At 43.9% G+C, this 24563-nt stretch overlaps 2 protein-coding genes across 2 annotated transcripts; one reads left to right on the top strand and one right to left on the bottom strand.

Moving 5' to 3' along the window:
• Positions 1-301: 301 nt before the first annotated feature.
• LOC134609501 (uncharacterized) lies at positions 302-3188 on the bottom strand. Its single transcript, XM_063453161.1, has 2 exons — positions 3161-3188; positions 302-1164 (listed from the first exon to the last, which is right to left on the bottom strand). The coding sequence occupies exons 1-2, from the start codon at positions 3186-3188 to the stop codon at positions 302-304; spliced, it is 891 nt and encodes a 296-aa protein (XP_063309231.1).
• On the top strand, positions 1317-15393 carry CDC25A (cell division cycle 25A). The gene is made up of 17 exons (XM_063450858.1): positions 1317-1675; positions 3225-3403; positions 6209-6288; positions 6592-6643; positions 6968-7006; positions 7855-7885; positions 8119-8211; positions 8461-8577; positions 8796-8924; positions 9207-9275; positions 9655-9801; positions 11327-11422; positions 11583-11645; positions 11819-11917; positions 12270-12400; positions 12762-12873; positions 14216-15393. Exons 2-17 carry the CDS (start codon positions 3255-3257, stop codon positions 14354-14356), a joined length of 1548 nt encoding a protein of 515 aa, XP_063306928.1. The 5' UTR covers positions 1317-1675; positions 3225-3254; the 3' UTR covers positions 14357-15393.
• Positions 15394-24563: the final 9170 nt, after the last annotated feature.

Raw genomic sequence — 24563 nt, 5'->3', positions numbered from 1 at the left:
AGAATAGTGAAAATTCTTGCCGAGGTCAGGAACACAGAATCAGACACAACGATGAGGGAAAGCCAAAAGGATACCAGAATTAAGGCCAACTCAAAACGAATCCAAAGTCAAATACCAGAAAATCAAGAACAGGAACTTGGATTACACTCTTGGATTACCTTTAGGATGAAACGACAGGGCAATGGGCAAAAGGAGAATTGGGTTTAAATACGCCTTCTGTGGATCCGATTGGCCGTAACCGGCCTTTGACCCCAAAAGCAACTTTTCCTGTCAGGACGGTAAATGCCATGAACCACATTTTTTATGGTGTTGGGTCGGGGTGCGGGTTCTGACGGGATGGTGTTGGGTCGGGGTGCAGGTTCTGACGGGATGGTGTTGTGTCGGGGTGCGGGTTCTGGCGGGGTAGTGTTGGGTCGGGGTGCGGGTTCTGACGGGATGGTGTTGGGTCGGGGTGCGGGTTCTGACGGGATGGTGTTGGGTCGGGGTGCGGGTTCTGACGGGATGGTGTTGGGTCGGGGTGCGGGTTCTGACGGGATGGTGTTGGGTCGGGGTGCGGGTTCTGACGGGATGGTGTTTGGTCGGGGTGGCGGTTCTGACGGGATGGTGTTGGGTCGGGGTGCGGGTTCTGACGGGATGGCGTTGGGTCGGGGTGCGGGTTCTGACGGGATGGCGTTGGGTCGGGGTGCGGGTTCTGACGGGATGGCGTTGGGTCGGGGTGCGGGTTCTGACGGGATGGTGTTGGGTCGGGGTGCGGGCTCTGACGGGATGGTGTTGGGTCGGGGTGCGGGCTCTGACGGGATGGCGTTGGGTCGGGGTGCGGGCTCTGACGGGATGGTGTTGGGTCAGGGGGTGTGGGTTCTGACGGGATGGTTTTGGGTCGGGGTGTGGGCTCTGACGGGATGGTTTTGGGTCGGGGGGTGGGTTCTGACAGGATGGTGTTGGGTCGGGGTGTGGGTTCTGACAGGATGGTGTTGGGTTGGGTTGGGGTGCGGGTTCTGACGGGATGGTTTTGGGTCGGGGTGTCGGTTCTGACAGGATGGTGTTGGGTCAGGGGGTGTGGGTTCTGACAGGATGGTTTTGGGTCGGGGGGTGGGTTCTGACAGGATGGTGTTGGGTCAGGGGGTGTGGGTTCTGACAGGATGGTTTTGGGTCGGGGGGTGGGTTCTGACAGGATGGTGTTGGGTCAGGGGGTGTGGGTTCTGACAGGATGGTTTTGGGTCGGGGGGTGGGTTCTGACAGGATGGTGTTGGGTCAGGGGGTGTGGGTTCTGACAGGATGGTTTTGGGTCGGGGGGTGGGTTCTGACAGGATGCTGTTGGGTCAGTCAGGTGGTCGATGTTTTCTTTAATCAATAACCCCTGCTGGCAAGCCCCGCCCCCATGGTTAGTGAGAAGCCGTATTCCTGAGCAGTGTTTGGCTGCTGTCCCTGTCAGTCATTGCGCATCCAGCATCCAGCCAATACCTTACAGAGAATCCGCCTCGGAGGGCGTTAACTATCCATGTATCTCCCTGTCCCTGATTGGCTGGAAGGTTATCACACTCGGCGCTGATTGGCTGCCTGTATTAGGCGCCAATTCTGGGTTCTGTGAGAGGACGGCTGTTATGTCTGACTAGAGATAGAGAGGAAGCATTGCCAGGCGGGATCCTGCGCTCACCCGGCTCCTTCCCTCTCGGAGGTAAACTGGGTGTCCGTGTGCAGCCCGCCTGAGGGACCGACCGCTAAACAGCACATTTACCGCGGGGCGGCCGGCACTGGCTGGTGTTTGGCGCGCTGACTGCGAGCTATAATATCGTGTGTCAGGGGCCCGCCCGCACCGGCTCCACTCTGCCCGCCTGCCCTCCACCCTCTGTGTAATCTGCCCTGTGCCCCCTGCTGCCCTCCACCCTCTGTGTAATCTGCCCTGTGCCCCCTGCTGCCCTCCACCCTCTGTGTAATCAGCCCTGTTCCCCCCCTGCTGCCCTCCACCCTCTGTGTAATCTGCCCTGTGCCCCCTGCTGTCCTCCACCCTCTGTGTAATCTGCCCTGTGCCCCCTGCTGTCCTCCACCCTCTGTGTAATCTTCCCTGTGCCCCCTGCTGCCCTCCACCCTCTGTGTAATCTGCCCTGTGCCCCCCTGCCCTCCACCCTCTGTGTAATCTGCCCTGTGCCCCCTGCTGCCCTCCACCCTCTGTGTAATCTGCCCTGTGCCCCCTGCTGCCCTCCACCCTCTGTGTAATCTGCCCTGTGCCCCCTGCTGCCCTCCACCCTTTGTGTAATCTGCCCTGTGCCCCCTGCTGCCCTCCACCCTCTGTGTAATCTGCCCTGTGCCCCCTGCTGCCCTCCACCCTCTGTGTAATCTGCCCTGTGCCCCCCTGCTGCCCTCCACCCTCTGTGTAATCTGCCCTGTGCCCCCCCTGCTGCCCTCCACCCTCTGTGTAATCTGCCCTGTGCCCCCCCTGCCTTCCACCCTCTGTGTAATCTGCCCTGTGCGCCCTGCTGCCCTCCACCCTCTGTGTAATCTGCCCTGTGCCCCCTGCTGCCCTCCACCCTCTGTGTAATCTGCCCTGTGCCCCCCCTGCTGCCCTCCACCCTCTGTGTAATCTGCCCTGCTGCCCTCCACCCTCTGTGTAATCTGCCCTGCTGCCCTCCACCCTCTGTGTAATCTGCCCTGCTGCCCTCCACCCTCTGTGTAATCTGCCCTGCTGCCCTCCACCCTCTGTGTAATCTGCCCTGCTGCCCTCCACCCTCTGTGTAATCTGCCCTGCTGCCCTCCACCCTCTGTGTAATCTGCCCTGCTGCCCTCCACCCTCTGTGTAATCTGCCCTGCTGCCCTCCACCCTCTGTGTAATCTGCCCTGCTGCCCTCCACCCTCTGTGTAATCTGCCCTGCTGCCCTCCACCCTCTGTGTAATCTGCCCTGCTGCCCTCCACCCTCTGTGTAATATGCTCTGTGCCCTTCCTGTCCTCCATCCTCTGTTTAATCTGCCCGTGGCTGTCCCCTGAGTCCCTCTGTATTATGCCATGTGTAATCCGCTGCATGCTCCTCCTGGTCATCGTCTGTAATGTGAGCTATTGAGCCCCTGTTATACTGTGTTCTGTAACTCCCATTCAGACTCTATGCTTGTAAACCTTGTGATACCCAATGGCCACCACACTCTGTGCCTCCATGCTCTCCTGTGTTACCTTTCTCCTTCACTCTGGTGTAGTCCATATTAACCGTGTCGTTTTGTTTTTTCCCCCCTCACAGTTTCTTGTTAATCTGCACTTTCTTTGGAAGATGGATATATCCAGCCCAACTCCCGCCTCTGCTCACACTTTGAGCCGGCCGTCCGGGCTGCCTGTGGCGAAGGCTCTGTTTTCATGCAAGGCTCTGTCTCCGGTCACTAACCTGGCTTTGAACATGGACCAGCTGGCATGTCTGGGCAGGTACTGAATTCTGGCCAGTCCATAATCTTCCTTTTATTGGGCTCTATTATCAAAACTAAGAGAGAGATAACTATTGCGTACATGTAATGCAGGGCAGTGACTAGTTTATTAACCCTGCAGTACACCCTTCCTGAATAAATCTCAGCAAACTTGTAACTTGTCAGCAATATAAGTGCACGTTATGGTACAAACCATAACCTTCCTTTCTTCCAACAATTGTTCTATAACTGTTACATGGTCACCTTACCAATGGAAAGCTCTGTAATTGTCAATTTATTGCTGTGTGAACTTGCACTGATGTCAAGACTTTGTGGAATGTGACAACTGCGCTAAACTCCCAGAAATCCTGGTAACCTAGAAGTATCACAATTGAGTTATTTCCTTCTTAGATGAAGGATATCTTAAGAACATACAGTAATAATGTCAGTTTACTGGATTTATTTATTTTTTTTAGCTGTGTTTGCCTTCTGAACATAGTTTTTGACTTATTTGCATGTGTTATCTTCCCATTAGTACTTCACAAATTAGGGACTACCTAAGCGCCAAAATCACTTCGCCTTCAAGGAACTCTTCAGAGACCGAAGCATTTCTTGATGGTCTGCACTCCAGCTCATCGAACGTGTTGGAAAGACTCCAGCACTCAGATTGGCCACTGGGATAAAGGGGTGGGCTTTCTGCAGGTTTTCCAAGCTGCTCTCTCATATATCCCCAAATAGTACATGCAGCAAAAATTAGAGGCATGCTTTCTCAGATATATGTACTAAAAGGGGGGTCAGAGGAGTGGTTATTGGCCATATAGCTGATCCCACTAGTCTTGACATATGTAGATGTTGTACATACACTTAAGGAACACAACTACCGTATATACTCGAGTATAAGCTGAGTTTTTCAGCCCATTTTTTGGGCTGAAAAACCCCAACTCGGCTTATACTCGAGTCAAGGTCTGTATTATGGCAATTTGCATTGCCATAATACAGACCGGGGGAGAGGGGGGCTGGCAGAGCTGTAACTTACCTGTTCTGCAGCTCCTGTCAGCTCTCTCCTCCTCCGCGCCGTCCGTTCAGCACCTCGGTCAGCTCCCAGTGTAAGTCTCGCGAGAGCCGCGGCTCTCGCGAGACTTACACTGTGAGCTGACAGAGGGAGCTGCACGGACGGCGCAGAGGAGGAGAGAGCTGACAGGAGCTGCAGAACAGGTAAGTTACAGCTCTGCCAGCCCCCCTCTCCCCCCCACTGAACTGCCACTGGACCACCAGGGAAGGAGAGCCCCCCTCCCTGCCATGTATCAAGCAGGGAGGGGGGACGAAAAAAAAATAAAATAAGAAATAATAATAAAAAAAAATAATAATAATAAAAAAAATAATTTAAAAAAAAGGGGGTATAAGGACCACTGTGGGAGGGGGGGGGGGGATAAGGACCACTATGGGAGGGAAGGGAGGGATAAGGACCACTATGGGAGGGAAGGGAGGGATAAGGACCACTATGGGAGGGAAGGGAGGGATAAGGACCACTATGGGAGGGAAGGGAGGGATAAGGACCACTATGGGAGGGAAGGGAGGGATAAGGACCACTATGGGAGGGAGGGGGGGATAAGGACCACTATGGGAGGGAGGGGGGGATAAGGACCACTATACCACTATGGAAGGGAGGGGGGGATAAGGACCACTATTGGAGGGAGGGGGGTGGGATAAGGACCACTATGGGAGGGGGGGATAAGGACCACTATGGGAGGAAGGGAGGGGGGGGATAAGGACCACTATGGGAGGGAGGGGGATAAGGAGCACTATGGGAGGGAGGGGGATAAGGAGCACTATGGGAGGGAGGGGGGGATAAGGACCACTAGGGGAGGGAGGGGGGGATAAGGACCACTAGGGGAGGGGGGGGGGGGGGGGGAAGTAAGGACCACTAGGGGAGGGGAGGGGAGGGGGAAGTAAGGACCACTAGGGGAGGGGTGAGTCAGGACCACTAGGGGAGGGGGGTGAAGGAACATGGGGGTGGGGAGGTAAGGACCACTGAGGGAGGAGGAGGGGAGGTTAGGACATATGGGGGGGGCAAATATCCTTGCACCGGCCCTGCACACACTGCATTCATACACACACTGCATTCATACACACACTGCATTCATACACACACTGCATTCATACACACACTGCACTCATACACACTGCATTCATACACACGCTGCACTCATACACACGCTGCACTCATACACACGCTGCACTCATACACACGCTGCACTCATACACACGCTGCACTCATACACACACGCTGCACTCATACACACACACGCTGCACTCATACGCACACACTGCATTCATTATACACACACTGTAAATAAATATTCAATTAATATATTTTTTTTAGGATCTAATTTTATTTAGAAATTTACCAGTAGCTGCTGCATTTCCCACCCTAGTCTTATACTCGAGTCAATAAGTTTTCCCAGTTTTTTGGGGAAAAATTAGGGGCCTCGGCTTATATTCGGGTCGGCTTATACTCGAGTATATACGGTACTTAAAAATAAACATTTTAATTGGTGATTTATTTAATGTTGAGCCAGCAGAGTGGGAGAGCAGCAGCAATAAACTTTTGGATATTAATCTAGAACATTTTGTGTCTGAAGACATGAAAACCCTGCAAGCGAAGCAGATCTTTCAGGCAGGTCCTGTGTCAGACTTGTTCTGCGGTTTTACTCCTTGATTTGTATAATTTGCTTTTGTATTTTTTTTAAATTTTTTTTTTTTGAATGTTCAATTATTATTACGTTGTGCTATTCCTGAATCTAACGTTTGTAACTTTGTTTCTCAGTCAGTGTGAAACCCCTAAACGTAAAGCCGCAGATCGCTGCTCCATTGAGAGAACTTGTTCTTCAGATTCTGTGGATGCCGGTACGTGACATGCAGGCACTCACTGACTTTAATGGCTACATCTAATGGAGCTGGAGTAGTTTGTATGTTTGGCTGCCGTCTGCTTTTGTTTTCTCTGTGTTAACTATTCAGACTGTGTAGTCTGGCCCTGCCATTGGCAGTGTGTTCCGTGTTAGTTTATCTTGGTTTTACAAACTGCTTGTCCTGATAAGTATACACAGGAAGCCTGTAACTTGCTGTAGCAAATGCATGGGTTAAAATATTCTTCTATTATACATGAATTCTCTATAACACATCACTACTTTCCATATTCTCTCCCCTCAGGCCTGTTCCTTGAATCTCCCCGTGCGCTGGATTTTGCAGATGTGGATGAAATGTGAGAATCTGTTTTTTAAACTCCAACTCTCTGTTGGTGCAACTATTAAACTAACCTGAATGTTTCAAGTTTGGCTATTTTGATCTTAAGTTTGAAATTCACTTTGAACTCTCAGTTTTGTAAATAATCCTGCTGGCCTCTTCCTTGGAGGACATGTGCTTCCTGGCATGTATTAAGACATGTTAATCGGCAGGTGTACCTGTAGAGTGCACTATTCCTGGTGATAGATTTAGCAGGATCTGTGATCTTATGTAAATTGAAGTCACTGAGCCAGTATCTGTTTCAAAGAATGTGCCTACAAATATTCTTGTTTCCCATTTTTAGGTTTGAAAAAGCAACACATCAGTCTGAGCGACTTCAAAAGTAAGCTGTTTACCATATAATGAGTACACCAAAAGTCTGTCTGGTCTGTGCTGCCACAGTGGGGTAATGGGACATTCTCTTAGTAGATATATTGCCAGGGCAAAATGCATATTTTAATTAATTGGAGATATATCTAAAAATGGCTTGTAAAAGATGCAGATCTACCTCTTTCCCAGCCTAAACTTTCTGTGGCTGTCCAATCAGACTTCCCAATGCAGCTCAATGGGAAGTCTTTGCAAGGAAGGTACTCTGGGCAATTGCTGCCTCTTGAGTTTATCTCCACTGAGCTAACCAACCAGGAAATAGGACCTGTTGCCTGACTGTCAGGGGAGTGTAAGAAGGATTGTGTACAAATATCAATGTTTTGTAAAATAAGTCACTCTTCACACGGCACCCTTCCGCCAGCTGGAAGGGCTTTAGGTGTGTTGAGTCCCTTTTAATTGATGGCTTTGTTTGATACATAAAATCTTAGAAGGCATGCACTTGCATAAACCATTGCATCTCAAGTGCAATCATATCCTACCATTGGCGCTCACCAATTCATTTAACACACCAAGAATTCAACAAACAAATTGTAAGAATATCCACAATGTGTCCATTTGCTGCAGCCATATTGTCCAAATTTGCCAATAAAGTTTATGCTGTTAGGTCACGGTGAATGCATTAAATCAGAAACAGAGTAATACACGGCAAGTGAATTTGTATAGGCTGTGAACGCCAATGAAATCTAGTGCGTCCCATCAGCTCTTCATTTTGGAGACCTTGGTGGGGACTGGCCATAGTTGGGTGGTTAGTACCCGCCAATATCGGTGTAAGAATTGACGTTGTAATCCTTTCTCCTGTTCTAGGATCCCACTAGGAAGAAGGCGCTCTCTGCCGGTGAGTTCCATTACTTTCCTGCTTGACCTGTGATTAGAATCTTTTACTACAGTGTGTGATCTTTCATGTGGGCCAGCTAAATGTAAAATGGCAATCTACGTGGGGTGGATTAAATGTTAATCATCTGGTGTTGGGTTAATGTGGAATAAGGACAGCCCTGCTCTGTATATGATGCCGTCTGACCACATACGTTAACTTCCCTTTGCTTTTCTCTTGTCTAATTCCTCGTGCAGCAAAGGTTTTTGGGATCAAGCCCTGCATTCAAACGAAATCTTTCAGACTCCCTGGACTGTGATGTCTTCCACTTCAGTGAAAACAAGGAGAATGTAAGTAAATCAAGACACTCCATCTTTTATAAGCTCTGTCCTTTGCTCCTGGCAGTCTGCATAGAGAGCAGACAGATAAGATATAAAACTATGGTTCTTTCTTGTCCTTATATGCAATGCCTTTCCTGGCTTTGTCTGAACTGGATTATTGATCTCTTATATAATACTGTTAGAATTTGCCTTTCTACTTATTTTTACATAAATCTTTCTGACACACTGACTAAAGTGGTGACATCTGTCTTGTTTCAGGATTCCTTCCAGTTTAAGATGCCAGCCAGGCCAAATTCCCGGTGTTCTTTTTTACTTTCTCAGGGGGATGGGAAGGACTGCCTTGTGCAGAGGCAGAAATCTGCGCCAGCTTGTATGGTATGTAATCGTTGGGTATCTGTGGTTAGAAGTAGGAAATGCCAGATTCCTAGTAAGGCCGTGCAGGAACCTGTCAATGCTTTGCTTTAAAGAGAATGTTACCTGTGAATCCTTCATAAAAAAATCTAGATATTTAGTGCTAAATACCTGGAGCTGAAACAATCTGTATGCAATAATTGCTTTAAATTCAGACTAAGCCATGATCTCCTATTTTCCAGCTCACTTCACCTTCCAAAGGTACAGGAACCACTTGTGTGTCTTTCTTCCGGAGAAAGTCGTCGTGTGCATCGACTGGGACAGAGGGGAGTGATGACGGTTTTTTGGACATGCTGGATGGAGAGGATGAGGTACGCTCCCTTCCCCCCTACCCTTCAGCTTTTGAAGGCCAACTCCCATGATTCTGGGAAATCACGATAGGTCTTGTAGTTCAGCAGCTGGCGATCTCCTAGTTGACTAGTATGACTTGCTGTTAGTGTTGTGGGATTTTTTTCTGTATGTATGTGCTTTGAATCCTCTGTCTTGAATAGAGCGTATAAAATCATGAATAATGTTCTTCCTTAAAAATGTGACTTTCTACAGAGTATTACCAGCTTGTTTTATTACCTTGTAAAATATTCTGTTTGTTCCAGGTTGATGTGGAGTATCCTGGGGGAGTGGAGAGCCTCTGGAAGGCTCCTTTGGTTATGAAGAGCACTGACGTGAGTGGCTGGGACACTGCAGTGTATGAATAAAATGGCTTCTTGTTTATTGCTCTGTACCATAATAACTGTCTGTTCAAAGTGACCTGCCAGTGCCTAACATGTAGCTGGTGTTAATTTACTGTAATTTATTCGGTGTATTTTTGGCAAATTCTTACAATGCTAAAGCACTGCACTCCCACAAAGCCCAGTATGGCATCCTATGTGACTACACTAGGAAATGTAAAATACAGGAATTTGGGGGGATGATGCATCTGTCTAGTGTGTGATTTATTTTATCTTTAAGGTTCTCAATACTTCAACATTCTGCCTGTAAAAGCTTTGCTTCTATTGCAAGCTCACTTATTGGGTAGATATTTAATGCCATCTCTTTCCTTAGTGTACGGCAATGGTTTCTCCCTCACATTTCTGTGCAAGCAGAGCAGCTAAACGGATCGAGCGGACACAAGGTGAAGATTTGCCAAAGAAAAACAAGAGGCGGAGGAGCATGTTTGATGTGCCTTGTGACGAGGAGACTGGTCATGAGGTGATAATTCTATAAAAGAGTGCTGGAGTAACCCGAATCTCAGTCCTAGGATTCCTAGAGACTACTCTGGCAATGCTGACCTCCCACTTAAAATCTATTTAAATCATGATTATTGCTCATTCTGAAACCTTCATCTGGGTGCAAATATAACTTTTCACATTAGTTTAACCGTTGAATTTGATTGTTTTTATTTACCATCTATGCGTTTATTTAGAAATGCATAGATCATGAAGAATGTGTTCTCTAAATGTGAGAGTAAATAAAACTTTATTAGCCCTCTTTAAAACAGTGGGTAAGTAGAGTCCTCCCTATTTGGGCAAATCTTGGTTTAGCAGTCGGGATGCTACTACTCATGGTGTCTGTTACCTATGATAGAATTGTAATCCTATCTGAGCCACTTGGGCGAAACGCGCTAGTTGGGGGCTCAGGACGCTCACTCGTTATACTTCTGGTGTTGGCGTTCACTAGTGTAATCCTATCATAGATAACTGACACCAAGAATAGTAGTGTGTGTGTGTGTGTGTGTATATATGTATGTGTGTGTGTGTGTGTGTATATATATATATATAATTATTTTTTTATTTTTTTCTTCCCTCTTTCTATTAACTGACTCTGATCCCACTCAGTCTATGGTGTCAACCAATAAATGACTCCTTTGTGCAAAAAATATGCCCAGAATTTACATTAGCCAGCCTGGAACTCTCGTTTTGGCTGGCTACTGACATAATTACGCTGCCAAAGGTGGATTTAAATCTGACAGCAAAATATCTCCATTTATTGAAAAGCTTCAGACTCAAAGCATTGTGCCCACTTAAAGTCATTGAAGTGGTTATGGTGCTTGGAGTAACCCATTAAAGGAACACTAGTCACCTAAATTACTTTAGCTAAATAAAGCAGTTTTAGTGTATAGATCATTCCCCTGCAATTTCACTGCTCAATTCACTGTCATTTAGGAGTTAAATCACTTTGTTTCTGTTTATGCAGCCGTAGCCACACCTCCCTGGCTATGATTGACAGAGCCTGCATGAAAAAAAACTGGTTTCACTTTCAAACAGATTTAATTTACCTTAAATAATTGTATCTCAATCTCTAAATTGAACTTTAATCACATACAGGAGGCTCTTGCAGGGTCTAGCAAGCTATTAACATAACAGGGGATAAGAAAATCTTAATTAAACAAAACTTGCCATAAAAGCCCAAATAGGGCTCTCTTTACAGGAAGTGTTTATGGAAGGCTGTGCAAGTCACATGCAGGGAGGTGTGACTAGGTTCCATAAACAAAGGGATTTTAACTCCTAAATAGCAGAGGATTGAGCAGTGAGGGTGCAGGGGCATGGTTTATACACAAACTACTTCATTAAGCTAAAGTTGTTCAGGTAACTATAGTGTCCCTTTAAGGTAAGCTGTGCATGGTCTTTACAGTTTGCTGAACAGCAGTCTGAACTTTGTTAATTTTTATAACCTATCTGGTCTTGGCTAAACCATAAAACCTGGAAATACCATCTTTATAATTTCTCCTCTGTAGAAAACACAGCTTGCTCGGTCAAATTCCTACGCGCAGGAGAGCATTGAACACCTGTTTGATAATGATGAAAGGAATCTGATTGGAGACTTTTCCCAGGTAAGGAAGGTGTGGTTGTGCCACTTGGGGGCTCCAGCTCTCCCTTTAATGCATTCTGGTATCCTTGGAATATACACTGACTTCCAGACCTTTTTTATAGCACTTTCATGACCAGGTGCCTTAACCGGTTTCAACTGAACTTTTTGTATTTTCCCAACAGGCCTTCTTATTTCCTACGGTGAGTGGAAAGCGCCAGGAACTAAAGTATATCAGCCCGGAAGTGGTGAGTGTTTATTTCTGTTTGGAATGAAGATGTTTAAATAAAGCAAAAATATTGACCTGTGAGAGTATCTTGGGTAGGATTGGGTTACAGCTTTATTAACCAAGCCAAGGTTAAGATTTATGTACATCTTGGTAGGGCCTCCATTCTGACTTTATTTCCATGCTCTCTCCCAGATGGTTATGATTCTTAATGGAAAGTTTGAGTCTTTCATTGAACGCTGCGTGATCATAGACTGCAGATACCCATACGAGTACGAAGGAGGACACATCAAGGTAGGGTATGAAATTTCACAGCCAGTCTGTAGAGCACCAAATGTCAGATCACCGTAATGGGTTTTAAAGTGAATAAGTGGTTTTCCTTGGCGAGCAGTGTAGATATTTACGAACTAATTTGGGCGGTTCATATGGGTTTATACCTTGTTAAATACTCTGAACTCTCTCTGGTGCTCTGTAAAATGGGCGTCTGATTTGAATATTGCTTTTCTGTGATCATAAACTGCAATAACTTGTACAGACTGTCTACATGTTTCAACTGCGTAAACTTGGCGTGTATGTGGCAGCCTAGTGCAAAGTCATCCTGCTAACATATGCATTGATGTTCACATAATATCTTTGACTCTTGTAGGGAGCCATTAATATGCATATGGAACAAGAGGTGGAAGATTATCTGCTGAAAAATCCAATAAAGCCATCTAGTTCGAAGAGAGTGATCCTGATTTTCCACTGCGAGTTTTCTTCAGAACGCGGTCCCAGAATGTAAGTTCTAGGGATTTTCTTTGTCTGATCACTAATAACACGTATTAGTCTGCCGCCTCATAGAAACATAGAATGTGACAACAGATGATAACCATTCGGCCTTTCTAGTCTGCCCAATTTTTAAAAAGACTTTCATTAGTCCTTGGGCTTATTTTATAGTTAGGATTTCCTTAATAGGCTCTCTACAATACCAATAGTTGCTTCCTGACTATTTTGATCTAACTAAATTTATTTCATAGAATTGCATCATCTAACATTTCAGATTCAATCCCTGAATGTTGGTCTGATGTTTATAAAAACTGATACTCCTTGGACCCCTTCCTGCATTTCACTAACTGCCCTGTGGCATGTTTTCTTACAGGTACAAGTTTCTACGGGAGAAAGACAGAGATCTGAATGAATACCCTAATTTGCACTACCCAGAGCTCTATGTATTACATGGCGGATACAAAGACTTCTTCCAGAAAGCACAGGTAACTGGTGCCAATGCTACATTCTCAAAGTGTCTGATTCACCTCCCATGACTACAGATGAGAACACTTTACAGTACAAGGCGTCAGGGGTGTGTGGTTTTTATATGGGGCTAATCTTGGTGCAAGTGGCGTGTTACTGCCAGCTACTACATTCTTACAACATTGCCCCAGTATTGCTGCTTAACTAGAATTTAAAAGTTGGACCTTCACTAGCTCCTGTTGGGTTCCAGCTAGCAGTATGCGTGTTTTGTACAGTGGGTAACATGGCTCCTGCGCTTTGCACTGCTGGGGGTGTGTAATGTGTTGGGCACTCAAGATATGTGTAGTCATCTTGGTTGCCACTAAACTTGTACAAAAATGAATTTCTGGTCTTACAAACCTGTAAAATTACTTTTTTTACAGAGATTAGCAATGCACCAGCACACACCATTGCAAGCAGATCTGAGGTTTTCAAGTATAATGCCTCTGATGCTGGTTAACTTCTCCATCTGCTTAGGCAGTAACTTCAGAGCATAGTGCTGAACAAGAGGGTGCATTTGTGTGTTGTTTTTTTTTTGGGGGGGGGGGGTTTATTTTTTCACCCTCTCACTCTGTGTTGAGTAGACTCTGGATGCTCTCGCCCACTGAAGCTGACCTTAACAGAGGGCCTCTAGAGCGGAATGAATGCATAGCTGCAGACTCAGATCCTTGTACCCTCACTGCTGGAGATATGGGACATTCATGTCCAACACGAAGAGCAGTGATCTTGGCCAGTTGGGTGAAGAAATGACACCGTATTGTTTTCCTACAATATTGGCACGTGATACCAGATTGTGCCACCACAGCCATTAAACAGGACACTCAAAGCTTACTGGCAGACATACATGTTATTCACGGCTGATCTGGCTGTGGTAAAGGCACAGGTTGTAACACCTAGAGGTCAAGGTTTGTTCGCACTGGGTGATCAGAGTGCTGCCTGCAGTTGTACTTTTATCTCGACATTTGTCTGTTTTGTGCAGATTACTGCATGAATATCCTGTTCCACCGACAATTTATTTTAAATTCCTTTTAATCTACACCCAAATTAATGGATCTGGGATTTACCTGTTGACCCTATATCAACAAGAAAACCAGATTGATTTGAGTTTCGACTAAATATATATATATATATATATATATTTTTTTTTTCTCTCTTCTCCCCCCCCCCCCCCCCCCCCCCCCCACCACCACCACCCCTTGTGAAGCATTTCCTTATCGAACAGAGCATCACAATCAGGCATTCAGTTACTGCTGATACTAAAGATAATCTCTCTGGTGTTTATTCCCCCTGCTGCACTAAGCTGGAACATGTCTTGTTTTTCAGACTTTCTGTGAACCCCAGACCTATCGCCCTATGCACCACGAAGACTTCAAAGAAGACTTGAAGAAATTCCGCATGAAAAGCCGAACATGGGCTGGTGAAAAAAGCAAGCGGGAAATGTACAGCCGCCTAAAAAAGCTGTGATATTTGCAGGCTTCGCTCGTATTGGAGACAGGGCAGGAGTCTCTGTTGTGAAGAGCTGAAAACTGAAACTGTTCTGCCATCGTTTGCACTTGTTTTAGACCATGTAATAACCCACCACGTGTGGCTGGGAGTCCTAGACGAGCACTGCTGGAATCCTGCCCATAACAGGGTGTCTGTCTGAGAATGGCCCTATCTGGGACAGCTTATGTGCGTCTTGTAACGTAGTATTTCTCTATGGGTTACTACTTGTTTTTAATCTCTCCCCATGTCACGTTTCGGGGGAATAGTGACCAGGAGTGTTGTGTATACACCATCTTATTTTATTTTTTTACTTTTGTTTACAATATTTTATAAATCTTTTTATTCTGCTCCCTGACCAGTCTCTTTAGGGAGTTCATATTTAATCAATGATTCACTTTGGCCAGTGTTTTCATAACGGAGTATGTATGTTGAGCTTCAATTAGCTCTGTATGTTGAACAAAATTTTATATTTAGTGTGAATGTAAAAAGTGAAATTCACTGGCAAACTTTTTTTTTTTCTTATTTTTTTTTTTTTTTTTATAAATGAGATTGGCCTACATTACCATCGTTGTGAACAGGTCATTGTAATGTTAACTTTCCTACGTTTTTGTGGGAGAGACTATTTTTAGTCCCTTTATTGACTATTCTATCTTGGTAGAGGCGACCGCAAGCTGGTAACGGTCATTTAGAGCTAAAATCCTGCCTGAATGTTAACTTGTTTTCTAATTTGTATTTTACTTGTCAATGTGGCAGGTACGCAGTAACCTCTGCCTGCTAGGTGTGGCTCCTGTGACACCTCCTCTTGTTAGATTTGGTTTGATCGGAGTACCATTACAGTCTGTATATGTTATTGTAGACTGTGTGTGTAATGTTACAATTCACTGATTTATTCATAAGACTTGCTACCTGTGTTTTCATGTGACATCTTTATTTACAAGGTTTAAGTCTGCCTGTAGGGAATATGCAATCTAATGCTGCTTTCTCCCTGCTACAGAAAATAAACTACCTAAAACATCTTTGTTCCCAGCCTACATATGCATTATGGGTAATGGGCAGCTGGAATATAAGGAAACTATGGGGTCTTTTAAAAGGTTTGTGGTTACTTGACAGAGTAAACCCAGAGTGTGTTTCCTCTACAGGGAAATCACTGGAACGTATTACATTGTCCAGTTGGTCTTGTAAGAAGCAATTGGGTGTAGAGAAATGTACCCTTAGATTTAAAGCCCATAGATTGTAGCTCATTTAATTCGTCACCTTTAACTACAATAAGGTTATCATTGATCTTTCTCTGAATAGTGATGCTCCTGTCAATCTCAAAGGAGAGAGAGAGAGAGAGATCCCTTTTGGCTGTTAAGGCTGGTCATTACTGTGTCGGGCTCCCAAGGCAAGCAGTCAGTCTTATAGCTAGTTTAATAGCATGAAGTGCCAAGATGGCTCTGCTGTACACCAGCACCCACTGATAAATTAAGGTAACCCAAAATTGCAGCTTTGCAATGCTCCAAGGTGACCCTCTGGTCCAATGCTTCCCTCAGAGAATCATTAACATGGAAAGGCAATCTTCACCACTCAATGTTGTGAACTATGTTTCTCTTGATGCTTTGCCAGCATTAACGGGGGTGTAGTTCACAGCTGGAGTACTGAAGGTTTCCGGTGCCTGTCATTAAAGTCTACTGTACAATGCATAGTAACTGCAGGGTGTGCTATGGAGAAGCATTGAAACCAACGTGGCTGTATGAGAAGCATTCATGTTTTAGTGAACACTACTAGAAATGCTTCAATAGGTTTGGTGTGGGCTTTCTAATTGCCAGAATATGCCATTTTGGTGAAATAGAAATGTCAGTGTAAACTTGCCTTGGTTTCCATACCTGGTTTAGTGAAATCACCTTTTACTCAACCAATACAGCAGGATTGTCTTATGCTCCATGGAGCACATGTCAGCTTAGTTATTGCTCAAGAGGAACCAGATTAGACAGAGGGCACTCTGTACCATTAAGCATAGAGCGGAGATCACGTTTGTGCTTTGGAGAGAGAAGTGAAGGCTCTCTGACAATGACTGGGTGTACCTTTTGGAGGGGCATACAACAGCTTTTTAATCAGCTTTGATGCAGTCAGACATTAATCAATCAGTAATGGCACAGGGTCCTTCCAGTTTCATGCCAGCGAATGTGAATCAAGAAAACTGCCTTTCAGATTATTTTTTTAGTTTTTACACTATATGCACTCTGTACAGTGTGATCTAATCTTCAAGCAGAAAATTGTCACATCTCTGATAGACTCTGCACCCATTTCTTACAAAGAGGCCGTGTAAGACTAACCATTGTTTGGCAAAAATGACTGACAATGTAGAAATGACCAGGCTTACCAGATGAAGTCTACTAGTTTGGCGATCACAAGAGCCACCCACCTTCAGCCTAAAGAAGAATCCAACATGACAATACTGAGGGCAATGAATTACAGAAGCCAAAAAGCAAATAAATCAGGAAGTGTTGGAGATGCTCAAAAAGCCATCTCATCTGACGCACTGTGACAATGGCTAACTACAACACAAGCTAAAATATTTAATCTACTTTGTGTGTTTAGTCTGTTGTTAGAGCACCCCTGCAGGTACACTATAGTCTAACGTCTTATAATGACACTAATTGTATTGACTGTAGCTGGGTGAGAGGCTGTTTTACCACCAGGGAAAGAAACCGGGTTTAAAAAAGTTGACCTTGCATCTAACTCATGGGTGTCCAACCTTTTGATTTCCCTGGGCTGCGTTGAGCGCAGAGGAATTGTCTTGGGCCACACATTAAAGATATTATACATGTTATCTATATTATATATTTAAACGCCCTTTTCTTTTGATATTTCAATTTAGTAAACTCCCTTATTTGTTATTTTTATGTGGGATTGTCTTATTTAAGGATATCAAATTAGGGACCTATCTACTGCACATAACCACAGATAGTCACACCTATATACACATTACTGACACACATACAATCACAAACCCCAACACACATAGATATACACATACAAACAAACACATAATTGCAGACAGATCCCTGCCCACACCCCAAATCACTGACAAAACATACACAAAAATAACATGCACACATATTTAATACTAAAGAGGTCTACCCAGACTCCCAAACTTGCTATGGGCGCACTGGAGTGGATCCTCTTCCTGGTGGGCAGTGGTTGCTGCTGGGCTCTTTATGCATAGGTGCCTCACACGCCCAGCAGTGATGCCGGGATTACGTCATATTCTGGTGGACAGCTCACTGACAGGTGGTGAGGAAGCAGTGCAGAAGGAGCACAGAATGTAATTGGCTCAGGGGCATACCTAGAGCTTTTCGCACCCCCCCCCCCCTTCCCCAATTCAAATGTATTCTAATTTTTCATTTCCTATTACAACACCCTGGTCGGCCCTTTCTAATACACCCTCCTCCCTTCTACAAAACCCCTGCTCCCCTCCCTCTTCAAAAACACCTGCTCTCTCCCTCTACAATAAACCCTACCCACCCCTTCTACAATAAACCCCTACTCATCCCCCCAACAAAACCCCCTGCACCCCCATTTACAAACCCTCCTGCCCCCCACCCTCTAGAAAGACCCCTTCCCCCCTACAATCCCATTCACAAAAAACCTTACTCCGACTCAAGACCCTTGCACACAGAAAAAACATTAGCAAGCATTTGCCCTGCTGATCCAGACTCTCCTGCCGCGGCTCCGCCTGCACAGTGTCGGAACACTGCTCCGCACCATGACAGCGGATCATGTGGACATTGTGTTATTACGCACCTCCGCATTCCTCCTCCTGCTGACCCCACGCCACTGATTGGGCTCCCTGCCTCTCTCTCTCTCTGCCCGGCAGCACGGACGGCAATCAGGCCGCACTGCTAGCTTTCCCAGGCCGCGGGTGGACACCCATGATCTAACTTTTTAGTACACTAGAGATTTCCACAGGTTTCCACAGAACAATATCTGCAAGAATCTAGATCCAAGACTTTGGTTGAACAAACGGTGGCATTATCTACAGAGAAATCAAGATCCAATGTATGAATAGAACATGCTGGGAGAAAAATCTATGGAAGGATCCAATGTGTATGAATAGAACATGCTGGGAGAAAAATCTATGGAAGGATCCAATGTGTATGATTAGAACATGCTGGGAGAAAAATCTATGGAAGGATCCAATGTGTATGAACAGAACATGCTGGGAGAAAATCTATGGAAGGATCCAATGTATGAATAGAACATGCTGGGAGAAAAATCTATGGAAGGATCCAATGTGATACAAAAAGGAGAATGAAGTGTAACCCTAGGACAAAAAGTCCAGGAAACACTAATAAGATACTGATCTGAGTGGCTTGTCACTTAAAATAAAAAATCATTTAATTGGTATACAAGACCATGAACTAAAGGAAATAAAGAAAAACATAAAAGATATAAATAAGCACACTCTAAAAGGGAGAGAGGGATAAAGGGAGAGACATAGATAAAGACTCTAAATCCATCACAGACTCCTCAGGCACATTAAAAATTCCCATCAAACAATTTTTTTACTGCAATTCCACTGGATTAGTTTACCTTCTCACGTGTAAATGCGGCAAAAAATACGTAGGGAAAACAATACGTCCCTTCAAGAGACGAATGATGGAACACATTCATTCAGTTCCATCCGACAGGGATACACCCGTGGCTAGACATGCTAGAGGACACCACATCGAAACGTTTAGTTGCTTTAGATTTGCAGGGGTTGAAAAGGTTATTGTGGGGAAAAGAGGAGGTGATCTGGATCTGATCCTAAAGCGGAGAGAATGCTTTTGGATTCAGACACTGAATACCCTATCCTCTAATGGCCTTAATGAAGGTTTCACATTCCCCCCTTTTATTGCATCATAATTATCCTTCATATGATATATATTAGTTGCTTGTCACTGACTATTATATCATTATACTAATATGTCACTTTCATGAACTTTTGTGGAATGTACAACGGGCACTATATGTTACTATAGTTTATAGCCACCTAGTGGGAAGTCGTGTTCTCAATACGACTTTCACTTTAAATCTCTGTACATAATGTAATTATTCCAACATACTTATGCCTCCATCTGGGTCAGGCTGGGAATACCCTTACAAATGGGTACTGTCATTTATCTTTATGACCATGCACAAACGGGTTTGTTGTCCCCCCTGAGCCCCACTTGGTGACACTACGTGGCTTGGATACATCTGTGCGCTAGTGACTAAGGATTGGGTATGAGCAGGTACCCATGGCAACGCAATACACTTGCGTTCCTGTTCGGCACCTAGCTCCGCCCCACACACTCCCCGGTTTCCGATTGGGGCTAAACTATTTGATTGACGGATCGGTGAACCAATAGAAATGATTTGCGGCTAACAGAACGCCGCCCACACTTAGCACCGATTGGCCCAATTTTTACTGCGTAACGTATTTAATACGAACCCGTTGTCAGTTCCCTGTCGATAGCCTTTGAGAAAGGCGATGATTTTTTAACCACGGCACTATTTCTTTATCACTGTTTGGGGTGTATAGCTAGGGTATGAGGGTTGGCAGCCTGTTTGGAGTATCACTTAGGGATAGCACGAGCTAATGCCTTAGATATGGCACAACTTCATTGAGGATTCATATGATGACAGTAGCCAGTGAAAGTCTTGTTGTTACACTTGTCTAAGATTTTATCCTCTTATGTAGCCATTTACTGGGGATTTCTAGCTGGCATGGTTTATACTAAGGACCTCACTCTATAGTCCGTGTGAGCCTCTACATATCACACTGGTCTAAATAGGGTCCTTTTAGTTTAACCTTCTTTGTGGGGGCTGGAGTGTTTCATATAGTTGTCACTATAGCCTATGTCCATCTCTCTAGAGAGCAGTCTACTTGTCTCTCTCATTAGACATAGTCTGTCTCCTGAGTGGACTCCTATATAGCTATATACAATCTACACCTCCTTTTACCCCCTGCCTATAGCTCCTCCCTGAGCTCCCTGAGCTGCCTACTTACATTCTCTCCCTTTTAGAGTGTGTTTATTTATATCTTTTATGTTTTACTTTATTTCCTTTAGTTCATGGTCTTGTATTCCAATTAAATGATTTTTTTTATTTTAAGTGACAAGCCACTCAGATCAGTATCTCATTAGTGTTTCCTGGACTTTTTGTCCTAGGGTTACACTTCATTCTCCTTTTTGTATCACAGTATAAGGGTTATCCCCTCTAGAGATCTGGACACACTGAATTTATCCCTGATCCATGGGATATATTCTTCTTTCTAATTCTAAGGATCCAATGTGTATGAATAGAACCTGCTGGGAGAAAAATCTATGGAAGGATCCAATGTATGAATAGAACCTGCTGGGAGAAAATCTATGGAAGGATCCAATGTATGAATAGAACCTGCTGGGAGAAAATCTATGGAAGGATCCAATGTATGAATAGAACATGCTGGGAGAAAAATCTATGGAAGGATCCAATGTATGAATAGAACCTGCTGGGAGAAAAATCTATGGAAGGATCCAATGTATGAATAGAACATGCTGGGAGAAAAATCTATGGAAGGATCCAATGTATGAATAGAACATGCTGGGAGAAAAATCTATGGAAGGATCCAATGTATGAATAGAACCTGCTGGGAGAAAATCTATGGAAGATTTTATCCTCTTATGTAGCCATTTACTGGGGATTTCTAGCTGGCATGGTTTATACTAAGGACCTCACTCTATAGTCCGTGTGAGCCTCTACATATCACACTGGTCTAAATAGGGTCCTTTTAGTTTAACCTTCTTTGTGGGGGCTGGAGTGTTTCATATAGTTGTCACTATAGCCTATGTCCATCTCTCTAGAGAGCAGTCTACTTGTCTCTCTCATTAGACATAGTCTGTCTCCTGAGTGGACTCCTATATAGCTATATACAATCTACACCTCCTTTTACCCCCTGCCTATAGCTCCTCCCTGAGCTCTCTGAGCTGCCTACTTACATTCTCTCCCTTTTAGAGTGTGTTTATTTATATCTTTTATGTTTTACTTTATTTCCTTTAGTTCATGGTCTTGTATACCAATTAAATGATTTTTTATTTTAAGTGACAAGCCACTCAGATCAGTATCTCATTAGTGTTTCCTGGACTTTTTGTCCTAGGGTTACACTTCATTCTCCTTTTTGTATCACAGTATAAGGGTTATCCCCTCTAGAGATCTGGACACACTGAATTTATCCCTGATCCATGGGATATATTCTTCTTTCTAATTCTAAGGATCCAATGTGTATGAATAGAACCTGCTGGGAGAAAAATCTATGGAAGGATCCAATGTATGAATATAACCTGCTGGGAGAAAAATCTATGGAAGGATCCAATGTATGAATAGAACCTGCTGGGAGAAAAATCTATGGAAGGATCCAATGTATGAATAGAACTTGCTGGGAGAAAATCTATGGAAGGATCCAATGTATGAATAGAACATGCTGGGAGAAAAATCTATGGAAGGATCCAATGTATGAATAGAACCTGCTGGGAGAAAAATCTATGGAAGGATCCAATGTATGAATAGAACATGCTGGGAGAAAAATCTATGGAAGGATCCAATGTATGAATAGAACATGCTGGGAGAAAAATCTATGGACGGATCCAATGTATGAATAGAACATGCTGGGAGAAAAATCTATGGAAGGATCCAATGTATGAATAGAACATGCTGGGAGAAAAATCTATGGAAGGATCCAATGTATGAATAGAACATGCTGGGAGAAAAATCTATGGAAGGATCCAATGTATGAATAGAACCTGCTGGGAGAAAAATCTATGGAAGGATCCAATGTATGAATAGAACATGCTGGGAGAAAAATCTATGGAAGGATCCAATGTATGAATAGAACCTGCTGGGAGAAAAATCTATGGAAGGATCCAATGTATGAATAGAACCTGCTGGGAGAAAATCTATGGAAGGATCCAATGTATGAATAGAACATGCTGGGAGAAAATCTATGGAAGGATCCAATGTATGAATAGAACATGCTGGGAGAAAAATCTATGGAAGGATCCAATGTATGAATAGAACCTGCTGGGAGAAAAATCTATGGAAGGATCCAATGTATGAATAGAACATGCTGGGAGAAAAATCTATGGAAGGATCCAATGTATGAATAGAACGTGCTGGGAGAAAAATCTATGGACGGATCCAATGTATGAATAGAACATGCTGGGAGAAAAATCTATGGAAGGATCCAATGTATGAATAGAACATGCTGGGAGAAAAATCTATGGAAGGATCCAATGTATGAATAGAACCTGCTGGGAGAAAATCTATGGAAGGATCCAATGTATGAATAGAACATGCTGGGAGAAAAATCTATGGAAGGATCCAATGTATGAATAGAACCTGCTGGGAGAAAATCTATGGAAGGATCCAATGTATGAATAGAACATGCTGGGAGAAAAATCTATGGAAGGATCCAATGTGTATGAATAGAACATGCGGGGAGAAAAATCTATGGAAGGATCCAATGTATGAATAGAACGTGCTGGGAGAAAAATCTATGGACGGATCCAATGTATGAATAGAACCTGCTGGGAGAAAAATCTATGGAAGGATCCAATGTATGAATAGAACATGCTGGGAGAAAAATCTATGGACGGATCCAATGTATGAATAGAACATGCTGGGAGAAAAATCTATGGAAGGATCCAATGTATGAATAGAACATGCTGGGAGAAAAATCTATGGAAGAATCCAATGTATGAATAGAACCTGCTGGGAGAAAAATCTATGGAAGGATCCAATGTATGAATAGAACATGCTGGGAGAAAAATCTATGGAAGGATCCAATGTATGAATAGAACCTGCTGGGAGAAAAATCTATGGAAGGATCCAATGTATGAATAGAACCTGCTGGGAGAAAATCTATGGAAGGATCCAATGTATGAATAGAACATGCTGGGAGAAAAATCTATGGAAGGATCCAATGTATGAATAGAACCTGCTGGGAGAAAAATATATGGAAGGATCCAATGTATGAATAGAACATGCTGGGAGAAAAATCTATGGAAGGATCCAATGTATGAATAGAACGTGCTGGGAGAAAAATCTATGGACGGATCCAATGTATGAATAGAACATGCTGGGAGAAAAATCTATGGAAGGATCCAATGTATGAATAGAACATGCTGGGAGAAAATCTATGGAAGGATCCAATGTATGAATAGAACCTGCTGGGAGAAAATCTATGGAAGGATCCAATGTATGAATAGAACCTGCTGGGAGAAAAATCTATGGAAGGATCCAATGTGTATGAATAGAACATGCTGGGAGAAAAATCTATGGAAGGATCCAATGTATGAATAGAACCTGCTGGGAGAAAATCTATGGAAGGATCCAATGTATGAATAGAACCTGCTGGGAGAAAAATCTATGGAAGGATCCAATGTGTATGAATAGAACATGCTGGGAGAAAAATCTATGGAAGGATCCAATGTATGAATAGAACCTGCTGGGAGAAAAATCTATGGAAGGATCCAATGTGTATGAATAGAACATGCTGGGAGAAAAATCTATGGAAGGATCCAATGTATGAATAGAACCTGCTGGGAGAAAAATCTATGGAAGGATCCAATGTGTATGAATAGAACATGCTGGGAGAAAAATCTATGGAAGGATCCAATGTATGAATAGAACCTGCTGGGAGAAAAATCTATGGAAGGATCCAATGTATGAATAGAACCTGCTGGGAGAAAATCTATGGAAGGATCCAATGTATGAATAGAACCTGCTGGGAGAAAAATCTATGGAAGGATCCAATGTGTATGAATAGAACATGCTGGGAGAAAAATCTATGGAAGGATCCAATGTGTATGAATAGAACATGCTGGGAGAAAAATCTATGGAAGGATCCAATGTGTGAAAAGAACCTGCTGGGAGAAAATCTATGGAAGGATCCAATGCTTTGATGAAAAAAGAAGATAACGCACGAGTTATAGAAGAATGAGAAGAATGTAGATCTAATATTTCAATGGGAGAAATAATAAAAAAAATAAAAAACAACAACAATCCAATCAAAATAATACAGCACCATGTATGGAACTAGGCATGTACCATGTTTTATCCCATTCTCACCTTGTTAAGGCTGAGCAAGAATTTTATACTTTTTAGATCTACCACTAGGTGGCAGGAGAGTTGCACTAATGTT

This window comes from Pelobates fuscus, chromosome 4, assembly GCF_036172605.1.
Source record: "Pelobates fuscus isolate aPelFus1 chromosome 4, aPelFus1.pri, whole genome shotgun sequence".
In the NCBI taxonomy this organism is placed as follows: Eukaryota; Metazoa; Chordata; class Amphibia; order Anura; family Pelobatidae; genus Pelobates; species Pelobates fuscus.
This window is presented reverse-complemented; position numbering and strand designations above follow the sequence as displayed.

What these genes read in the sequence shown, in the direction of transcription:
- LOC134609501 (XM_063453161.1), bottom strand. Translation starts at nt 3,188, where the DNA reads ATGGACTACACCAGAGTGAAGGAGAAAG. An exon ending in CACCAGAGTGAAGGAGAAAG is followed by an intron (nt 1,165 to 3,160) that starts GTAACACAGGAG and finishes CCATCCTGTCAG; the next exon opens with AACCCACCCCCCGACCCAAA.
- CDC25A (XM_063450858.1), top strand. Translation starts at nt 3,255, where the DNA reads ATGGATATATCCAGCCCAACTCCCGCCTCTGCTCACACTTTGAGCCGG. An exon ending in CAGCTGGCATGTCTGGGCAG is followed by an intron (nt 3,404 to 6,208) that starts GTACTGAATTCT and finishes TTTGTTTCTCAG; the next exon opens with TCAGTGTGAAACCCCTAAAC. An exon ending in AATCTGCGCCAGCTTGTATG is followed by an intron (nt 8,578 to 8,795) that starts GTATGTAATCGT and finishes CCTATTTTCCAG; the next exon opens with CTCACTTCACCTTCCAAAGG.